This window comes from Pseudophryne corroboree, chromosome 10 (assembly GCF_028390025.1).
Source record: "Pseudophryne corroboree isolate aPseCor3 chromosome 10, aPseCor3.hap2, whole genome shotgun sequence".
NCBI classification, from domain to species: domain Eukaryota; kingdom Metazoa; phylum Chordata; class Amphibia; order Anura; family Myobatrachidae; genus Pseudophryne; species Pseudophryne corroboree.
This window is the reverse complement of record NC_086453.1, coordinates 202,147,971-202,158,378: the sequence shown is the minus strand read 5'-3', so window position 1 is coordinate 202,158,378 and position 10,408 is coordinate 202,147,971. Positions and strand designations below refer to the sequence as shown.

Sequence of the window (10,408 nt, the reverse complement as noted above, 5' to 3'; positions counted from 1 at the left end):
TCCCTTAGCCCACTTGATTCTAGCATCTACCTTGCAGCCAGCCTAACAGCCGACTGGCTGTCATAATAGCGCAACATCTACTATAAAAGCCACTGAAATCGCTCCATCTTTCCAATGCAGCGGATAGTATAAATCTGCCTGCATAAACATCAAGAGCACTTACAGTGTGTATCAATGAAACTTCTAAAATGTTTTAAGTAAATAGTATACAATAATATAAATGAAACATGCCAGCATACAGAAATCAGACAGGCAGCTGCTTCACAACCTATGGGGTCCTTTTATGCCGGCGTGCGGAATGGTGACGTCACGCCGACAATGTGACTCCAGGCTGGGGGAATTGCTGCAGAAAGTGTAGTGTCTCTCTCTGCTGTCAGCTCGGATGTGCATAAATCATGAGTTCGACCAAAGTCCGATATCTAATATTCTTCCAGTATTTTGGGACCAAGTATTGGTAGGTGTTTTATAGATCTGACTGATATGTTGTTAGAAGATATTTTACTAAGGTGGTGTCAGGTATAGAATATTAGTATCATGAAGTCATAAGAGTGGAGAAGAGGACCAGTGGAGATATTGCCCATGGCAGCCAATCAGCATCTACCTATCATTTAATAGAATTTAATTAATAAATTCTACCTCAAAGCTAGTTGGTTACTATGGGCAACTACTGCACCGGTCCACTTCTCTGCAGTATTCACTGCCTGGTATATCTGCCCCACAGATGTATTTATAGCTGTTTTAGCACTACAAGTTCCAGCATGCTCAGATATGGCTGCCTGGGCATGCTGAAACTTGTAGTTGCAGAACATTTGGATAATACTAGGTAAATTTTGCGCTAAAATTCATATTTACGTTTCTGAAAAATATACACAAAGTTAAATAATTGGCCTTGGATCTCACAGGATGTATTCTTTTGTGTGTTGTAAGACTCTAAGCAGTGTGGCATGTTGTGTTGTAGTCCAGTAGACTTGTCAGTTGCTCATTATTCTTCTTCTTGTTATCTTTTATTTGGAAGTTGCCACAAATTGTCTGCAGCGCTTACATATTATACAATATTAGATTATACAGTGACCAATCATTGTGGTAATGAAGTGGCGGCTGTTGGCGGAATGGAGGAGGTGGGAGTAAGTCTGTACATAAATAAGGTTCGAGGTGTAGGAGGGAGGACTTTGTAGTACCCCTTTCACACCGCACAAATAATTTGGTATATTGCCTGGTCGCTGTGCGGTGTGCAAGGGGTCACTCCTGATTTCCTGGGTCGCCTGACCCGGTATTTCAACCCGGGAATAAAGAAGGGTTATTCCAGGGTTTAATACCGGGTCAGGTGCAGTGTGAATGAGTTGCTGGGTCGATGTGACCCGGGACCTGTTCACAGTATAGGCCAGTGATGGCTAACCTTGACACTCCAGCTGTTGTTGAACTACACATCCCAGCATGCCCTGCATCAGTTTTAGCATGGCCAAATAGCAAAACTGTAGTATGTCAAGGTTAGCCATCACTGGTATAGGCAGAGGCAGCGTGGAGATGATCTTATCTCCCAGTGCCGCCCCCGCCCCTGATCCCGCCGCGGCTCCCGCCCCGATGGCAACCCAACCCGGCATATTGCCGGGTCGGGAAGCCAGGGCGTAAGGGTCCAATGCCGGGTAGGACCTGTTTCCAATTCCCTGGTGCGACCTGACATTGCGATGTGAAAGGGGTATTAGTCAGGGTGAGGAGTTTAAACTTGATTCTGTAGCAGACAGGGAAACAGTGTAGCAATTATCAGAGAGGGTCAGCTGTGATAATGGTGAGATAGGAAAATAAGACTGGCAGGGTCCTGTAGGATAGATTGAAGGGTGCTAGGGTGGGACTTGGGAAGGATAGAGGTTGCAGTAATGAGGGGATAGATAGTAAGGGAGTGAATGACTGTTTTGGTTGCTTACAAGGTGATAAAAGGCGGGAACCTGGAGATTTTGGGCCATATGCAATTGCGGTCGAATTGCCGCAAATGTCGAAAAACGGGGCATTTTCGACACAAAAAAATTATTCGACAATGCAATACAGTACTTTTCGACAAAAAAACCGTCAGTTTCAGATTCGACTTTTTGCAATTCGACAGTTGTCAAATTCGACATGTCTGCAATGGTAAAAATGCGGCTTTTCGACAAAAGTATATTCAATTGAAGAATGTCGATTCGAAAACAGTGCTTTTCGACAGTCATTTCGTCAATTTCAGTCCGCCTCATTTTGCTGTCGTGATCTAATAAAAAATGTTAAAAACATGTTTGTTTTTTTTGTGGTTTTTTTAATTGCTAATAGCATATCTATTTATATTAGAAGGGATTATCTACTTTGGTTTGTCTATAAAAATGCGTGGGGTCCCCCCTCCTAAGCATAACCAGCCTCGGGCTCTTTGAGCCGGTCCTGGTTGTAAAAATACGGGGGGGGAAATGACAGGGGATCCCCCGTATTTTAACAACCAGCACCGGGCTCAGCGTCCGGTCCTGGTGCAAAAAATACGGGGGACAAAAGACGTAGGGGTCCCCTGTATTTTTCACACCAGCACCGGGCTCCACTAGCTAGAGAGATAATGCCACAGCCGGGGGATACTTTTATACCGGTCCCTGCGGCCGTGGCATTAAATCCCAAACTAGTCACCCCTGGCCGGGGTACCCTGGAGGAGTGGGGACCCCTTAAATCAAGGGGTCCCCCCCCTCCAGCCACCCAAGTGCCAGGGGTGAAGCCCGAGGCTGTCCCCCCCGCCCCCATCCAAGGGCGACGGATGGGAGGCTGAAAGCCAAGTGTCAAAATAAAGAATATTGTTTTTTGTAGCAGAACTACAAGTCCCAGCAAACCTCCCCTGCAAGCTGGTACTTGGAGAACCACAATTACCAGCATGCGGGGGGGAAACGGGCCCGCTGGTACCTGTAGTTCTACTGCAAAAAAATACCCAAATAAAAACAGTACACACACACCGTGATAGTAAAACTTTATTACATACATGCACACCGACACACACATACTTACCTATGTTGACACGAAGCAGTCGGTCCCCTTCACCAGTAGAATCCACGGGTTACCTGTAAATAAAATTCTACTCACAAAAATCCTGTGTAGATCTGTCCTCTTCTTAGTTTGTAATCCACGTACTTGGCAAAATAATAAAACGGAAACCCGACCACGCACTGAAAGGGGTCCCATGTTTACACATGGGACCCCTTTCCCCGACTGCTGGGAACCCCCGTGACTGCTGTCAAAGAGGGTCCCTTGAGCCAATCAGGGAGCGCCACGTCGTGGCACTCTCCTGATTGGCTGTGTGCGTCTGAGCTGTCAGGCGGCGCATAGCACATAGGCGCTCCATTATATTCAATGGGGGGAACTTTGCGGTCAGCGTTTGACCGCGAGTCACCTCAACAGCTGACGCAAAGTTCCCACCATTGGATACAATGGAGCGCCTATGTGCTACATTGTATCTCGAGTGCCCGCCTGACAACTCAGACGCGCACAGCCAATCAGGAGAGTGCCACGACGTGGCGCTCCCTGATTGGCTCACGGGACCCTCTTTGACAGCAGTCACGGGGGTCCCAGCAGTCGGGGTAATGGGTCCCATGTGTAAACATGGGACCCCTTTCAGTGTGTGGATCGGGTTTTGCGTTTTATTATTTTGCCAAGTACGTGGATTCCAAACTAGTTGAGGACCGATCTACACTGGATTGTTGTGAGTATAATTTTATTTACAGGTAACCCGTGGATTCTACTGATTTAGAGGACCGACTGCTTCGTGTCAACATAGGTAAGTATGTGTGTGTCGGTGTGCATGTATGTAATAAAGTTTTACTATCACGGTGTGTGTGTACTGTTTTTATTTGGGTATTTTTTTTGCAGTAGAACTACAGGTACTAGCGGACACGTTTCCCCCCCGCATGCTGGTACTTGTGGTTCTCCAAGTACCAGCTTGCGGGGGAGGCTTGCTGGGACTTGTAGTTCTGCTACAAAAAACAATATTCTTTATTTTGACACTTGGCTATCAGCCTCCCATCCGCCACCCTTGGATGGGGTGGACAGCCTCAGGCTTCACCCCTGGCCCTTGGGTGGCTGGAGGGGGGGGACCCCTTGATTTAAGGGGTCCCCACTCCAGGGTACCCCGGCCAGGGGTGACTAGTTGAGGATTTAATGCCACGGCCGCAGGGATCGGTATAAAAGTGTCCCCCGGCTGTGGCATTATCTCTCTAGCTAGTGGAGCCCAGTGCTGGTGTGAAAAATACGGGGACCCCTACGTCTTTTGTCCCCCGTATTTTTTGCACCAGGACCGGACGCAGAGCTCGGTGCTGGTTGTTAAAATACGGGGGATCCCCTGTCATTTTTTCCCCGTATTTTTACAACCAGGACCGGCTCAAAGAGCCCGAGGCTGGTTATGCTTAGGAGGGGGGACCCCACGCATTTTTTTTCAGGGTTTTTTAAACACTTTTGTGCCGTGCATGAAGTCGAATCCAGGACGCACACTATCATCAATTGGTCCGTTTTTCGACAGCGGGACTGTCGAATCCGTTTTTTATTGAATATGTCGAATTCGGGTCCCTGCGGGAGGGTGTCTGACTGTCGAATTGTGTTGAATTAAAAAACGGTCGAAGTCAAAGGTTTCCAGTATAGGGGGTAAAGGAAAAGAAGAAATCTCTGATGGCTCACAGGCAGCAGACTTAAGTGACGGAGCGGAGTAGTAATCCTTCATCGGCTGGGTGGGGGATGACAATCATTTAAGTTTTAAGCATGCAGAGTTTCAGAAAGTGCCCTGACCTCAAGATTAAACATTTGAAAGACAGGAGGAACGGGGAGAGGTCAGGGGAATAGCGATTTTTGGGGTTATCATCCACCTACAGGTGATATTGGAGGACAAAGGAGCTGATAAGATCACCAATGGAGGAGGTGGTGAGAACCAGGAACAGATCTTGAGGGACTATGGCCCTCATTCCGAGTTGATCGCTAGCTGCTTTCATTAGCAGCGCAGCGATCAGGCAAAAAAATCGTCAATTCTGCGCATGCATATGGTGCGCACGCGCGTTGTACTTTCACAAAAGCCGATGTAGTTTTACACAAGCTCTAGCGACGCTTTTCAGTTGCACTGCTGGCCGCAGAGTAATTGACAGGAAGTGGGTGTTTCTGGGTGGTAACTGACCATTTTCGGGGAGTGTGTGAAAAAAATGCAGGCATGCCAGATAAAAACATTGGAGTGGCTGGAAAAATGTAGGCGTGGCTGGGCGAACGCAGGGTGTTTGTGACGTCAAAACAGGAACTAAATAGTCTGAAGTGATCGCAAGGTAGGAGTAGGTCTGCAGCTACTCAGAAACTGTACAACTTTTTTTTGTAGCCGTGCTGCGATCCTTTCGTTCGCACTTCTGCTAAGCTAAGATACACTCCCAGAGGGAGTAGATTCAGAAAAAGAGTGGTTGGTGGGGTAGGAGGTAAAGCCTTTTCCAAAGCAGTTTTATTTGATATGATGCTGTTGTTACTGATGCAGCAATACTCTGGGCAGCTGGAGGCATCATGAAATTCTGACCAGGACACCAAAGTCCTCTAAAGCTACAATAAGCTCTGTCATTGGATCTTAACTGTGAATAGATAAGACTGTTCTAGAGTTCATGATACACTGCCTTCGCTCATATTCATTTTCTAACACTGCAGTTTACTGATGGTAAACTTAGGCCATTTAAATCGCTGCCCTGCCTGTACTGTTACACAAGCCAGGGGCTCCAATGGGCAGTGGGGGTAATTCATCCACGATCAGTTTCTCAGACATGTGGGAGGATGCCCAGCACTGTCCGCCCTGCATGTCTGGCTCTCCCCCCCCCCGCACGGGTGCAAAAGTATTTCCAGCCAGCGCAGCTTCTACGCGTTGGCAGACAGCTACCTGCCGCGTCCCAGGTTACAGGGGATGCGTGTGACGTCACACAGTCACCACGGCCCGCCCCCACAACGGTCCTGACACGCATGCCAACTGCATTCTAATGCTGGTGGCACGCCCCCTCCTTCCCCGTAACCGCTTCTACCTGCCAATCGGGCAGAGGCGATTGCAGCCCTGAGATGCTTTTAGCATTTCACTGGGCTCCTGGGGTGCGTGTGCGCACTCCGCAAAGGGCTTCAGACTGTGATCGCTGCCGCTGCAGCGATCCGGTCTAAATTAGGCCCAATGTCTGTAGCTGATCCTCCAATTTAACTGTGGATGAATATCACTTTTAATTTGATTTAATTTCTTTGTGCTTCGTTTTAACTTAAAATGTACCTGTTACATTTATGTCAGGGACCCTTTCTTTAACTAACTAAAGGTTATTAATGCCTAGGAGGAATAGCGACAAGCCTCCATTAACTCTGGTGATAAGCTTACAGTAACTCTGGTGATCAGGGCACTCTACATAATAATGGAGTTGGGTACGGGATCCCGGCAGTCAAAATACTGACGCCGGAATCCTGGCCGGCAGGGGAGCGAGTGGAGTGAAGCCCCTTGTGTGCTCGATTCGTTTGTCACAGGTTCTGTTACCACTCCATGGGTATCGTGGACACCCAGGAGTGAGAATAGCTGTGGCGGTGCTGCCGGCATTCTGGCGGTTGGGCTTCCGGCGCTGGTATTTTGTTTGTCAGGATTCCAACTACATCCCTAATAATCAGCTAGATTTACATACTTACTGCAAATTAGGCAATGCCCAGGGGCCCACAAGGTAAAGGGGGCCACTGAGCCAGGGCCGTCTTTTCGTATGGGCTCAGTGGGCAGTTACTAATGATCCCAGGAGTATAAGGGTACTAGCTGAGGGTCCCCTTTTTCCAGGGGTATCAGATTTTTTTAAATCGGCCCTAGGGAACCAGAGATATCTTACTTCAAAGCAGTGGTCCCAATCCGAGCCTGTTAATTGCTATTAGAGTTTTTCTGAGGGTATACTCCAAAAGCTGGGACTCTCCCCTTTCCGTGGACACTGGCAGCTTGTCTCTACTATGCCTAGCACTGGAAAAATTAACCTTCCAGCAGCTGGTCCCTGCTCCAACTTTACACAGCTGGTATGCAGTTTTATATTTTCGTCAGTGGATTGCTCTGGCTCCTGAATTCTGATCCCCCAAGTCCGCAGTACCTCATGAAAGGTTGGTCTCTCCCCGTACCACCCGCGGGACATCAAAGCTGCTGCTGATAGCTGCCCTCACCGCTGGAGGAAGGGTAGGAGCCCTAGTGCATACCCTCCAACTGTACCTTTTTGGCAGGTACAGTACTTTTTTTTTTTATGGTCTGTACCGATTTTTGGCTCTCCAGACTTCCATTGAAAGTTTAGGAAAAGGGGTGTGGACACGCCACTTTACCCTTTTCGAATTTGTACCGATTTTTATGTGTAAATTGTTGGAGGTATGCCTAGTGCATTGCTTTGCCCAGGGGCCTACACTGCTGTTAACAAGGCCCTGTACTGAGCTTTGGTGTCTGCATAGGCCTGAAGCAGTGGCTTGGATTTCCGGATTCCCGGATCATAGTGTACGTGACCATGCCGTTGCTGCTGCCTGCTGGGCCTGCCTGATCCCCTTGCTCTCTGACGCTTACCTGAGGGGGCTCCTCTGCAGTTGGGGTCCGTTTGTGTAGGTTGGTGTCCCTGGTGGTACCCCATGGCTGACAAGCATTCTGTACAGCTCCCTCCTCATCTGCTGGTTCCCTGTTTGGTTCCGTTGGTAACTACACATCTGCAGCTGCACATTTAGGGGATAATTCAGACCAGATCGCTGCTGTGCGTTTTCGCACAGCGGGCGATCAGGTCCAAACTGCATATGCGCATGCGCCACAATGCGCAGGCGCGTTGCCTGGGTACAAAGCGGATCGCCGCTCAGCGATGGGTTTGTGCGATGGATCTGTTTGCACGGGCGATCGCAAGGAGATTGACACGAAGAAGGCATTTGTGGGTGTCAACTGACCGTTTTCATGGAGTGTCTGAAAAACTCAGGCGTGTCCATGCGTTTGCATGGAGGGTCCCCGACGTCAATTCCGGTCCCGGACAGGCTGATGTGATCGCAGCGACTGAGTAAGTCCTGGGCTGCGCAGAGATTGCACAAAATCAGTTTGTACAGCTCTGCTACACATGCGATCGCACACTTGCACAGCTAAAATACACTCCCCCTGTAGGCGGCAACTATCTGATCGCAGCAGTGCAAAAATCGCTTGCTAGTGATCAGATATGAATTACCCCATTAGAACTAAGGGTTCATAGAAACTAAATAGGAGGCCCACCCTGAGAGGCCAGGGGCCTCCAAGAATCTACGTACGCCACTGCCGGTAAGGGTTGATGACATTTAACTGAGGGCGACTGACTGTATTATACAGTGTTAAATTGGCGCTTGGGACTTGTTAGTCACCTTCAAAAAGGTAGCAATGGTGGAAAAGGAAATTTTTTTTATTTTTATTTTTTCAAATTAAGCCTTGAAGAGCTTCTAGATAAACAAAGAGGACATGTATCAGTAATTTCATATAATGTGATGTCATCTAAACAATTAAAACAGGCAGGCTCAGAAAAACAGTATATTCCACGCACAGGTTTTTTGTCTGTACAGTACTTTGTATGGAGCATTTTCTCTTCTTCTTGATTATTCGTCACTGTCATAGAAAAACAAGAAAAGAATTCTCTTGTTCTCATTAGTTTCTGAAAGAGTAGTTAACCCAAGGTTCTATTAATGAATTGATGTAATAAAACCATGTTAACATCACAACAGCTAGTTTGTACTCAGGCACTATGTGAATTACTTAGGTGTCCAGTTAGCCCTGTTAACTTATTGGCCACAAAAAAAAGACTGATTTATAGATTTGACTTATGGTGAGTATCGGGCTATCATATTCTAGCCTGTTTTTTTTTTTGCAACCCGAAAAATTCCCATTTTGGGGTGATAACACATGTAATCTGGGATAACTACCCGATCCCATGTGCTATTGGGGTGTTATATGAAGGGTCGAAAGTAACTAGGTCGACAGTGTCTTGGTCGACAGTATGTCGACATGGATGCTAGGTCGACAGGGTCTGTAGATCGACATGGTCTAGGTCGACAGGTCAAAAGGTCCACACAAGTTTTTTTATGGGTTTTTTTGTGTCATTTTCTCCGTACAATGACCGGGAACCCCAATTAGTGCACCATGTCTCCTCGCATGACTCCCTTCGCTCGCCATGCTTCGGGCAAGGTGCCTCGCTCTGCTGCCGCTGTGTTCGGCACAGGTTACTATTCCCAATCGTAGTCCGTGTGGATCGTTAAGTATGAAAAAGTTAAAAAAAAAGAAAAAAATTTGAAAAACTCATGACCGTCGACCTAGAACATGTCAACCTAGAGACCCTGTCGACCTAGTAACGGTCAACCAATAGTGGTCGACCTACACACTGTCGACCTAGTTACTGTCAACCTAGAGACCGGATACCGTGTTATTGTGGCTTTGAAGGGCTGCTTATCGAGGATTTTGCTTTGGCTGCATAATCCCCAATAAATGCCGGCATTGCAGGATAACAGTGTCCGCATTGGGGCAATAGAATAACCCCGGGGAAATCCATTAACAGCGGTAAGTTACCGCTACTAATTGGATATCCCCCTTAATGTATGTTTGAGGATGTAAGTCAGGAGTCAGGGAACTTTTTTACCTTTATCCCACAATATACATTTATATACGCTGACGTTATCCCCCTTGATTTGAAAGGAAGGAAATCATATATTATTGTGCATACAGTATATACTGGTTATCACTGTTTATATGGCATTTCTGAGATACTGTGCGTGTGTGTGTGTGTATATATATATATATATATATATAGGAAGTCCCACACTCTCACCCGACACAGATAACGGCTGGGGTGCCAAATCAAAGCCTGATCCAATCACTGGATCAGACTCATAGTACAATACAGTGTTTCTCCACGTTAAAGTGGAAAAAGATAGCACTCTCCAGACTTGCGTAATTAGTGTAAACACTAAAGTCATTTATTCAAGGAATTGGTTCCATGTAACTTCATATCACAAAAATAAAGAATGGGCTCACCAACGTTTCGGTCCCATGTAAGGACCTTTCTCAAGGTATATGCCAGTCAATATACAGTCAAAGACAGCAGTAACATCCTCAGCAACATTTGATAGGAACCAGGACCTGGTTTTTGTGGTATGAAGTTACATGGAACCAATTCCTTGAATAAATGACTTTAGTGTTTAGACTAATTACGCAAGTCTGGAGAGTGCTATCTTTTTCCACTTTAATGTGGAGAAACACTGTAATATATATATATATATATATATATATATATATATATATATATATATATATATTTCTCTGACGTCCTAGTGGATGCTGGGAACTCCGTAAGGACCATAGGACCATGGGGAATAGCGGCTCCGCAGGAGACTGGGCACAAAAGTAAAGCTTTAGGACTACCTGGTGTGCACT

At 46.8% G+C, this 10,408-nt stretch overlaps 1 protein-coding gene across 1 annotated transcript in view; it reads left to right on the top strand.

Moving 5' to 3' along the window:
* The first annotated feature begins 317 nt into the window (after positions 1 to 317).
* Positions 318 to 10,408, top strand: part of PUSL1 (pseudouridine synthase like 1) — a 384,977-nt gene continuing 374,886 nt past the window's right edge. The window contains exon 1 of the mRNA XM_063943034.1: positions 318 to 454. Coding sequence (XP_063799104.1) covers positions 396 to 454 — 59 coding nt within the window. The 5' untranslated portion in view covers positions 318 to 395. The remainder of the gene's footprint in view (positions 455 to 10,408) is intronic.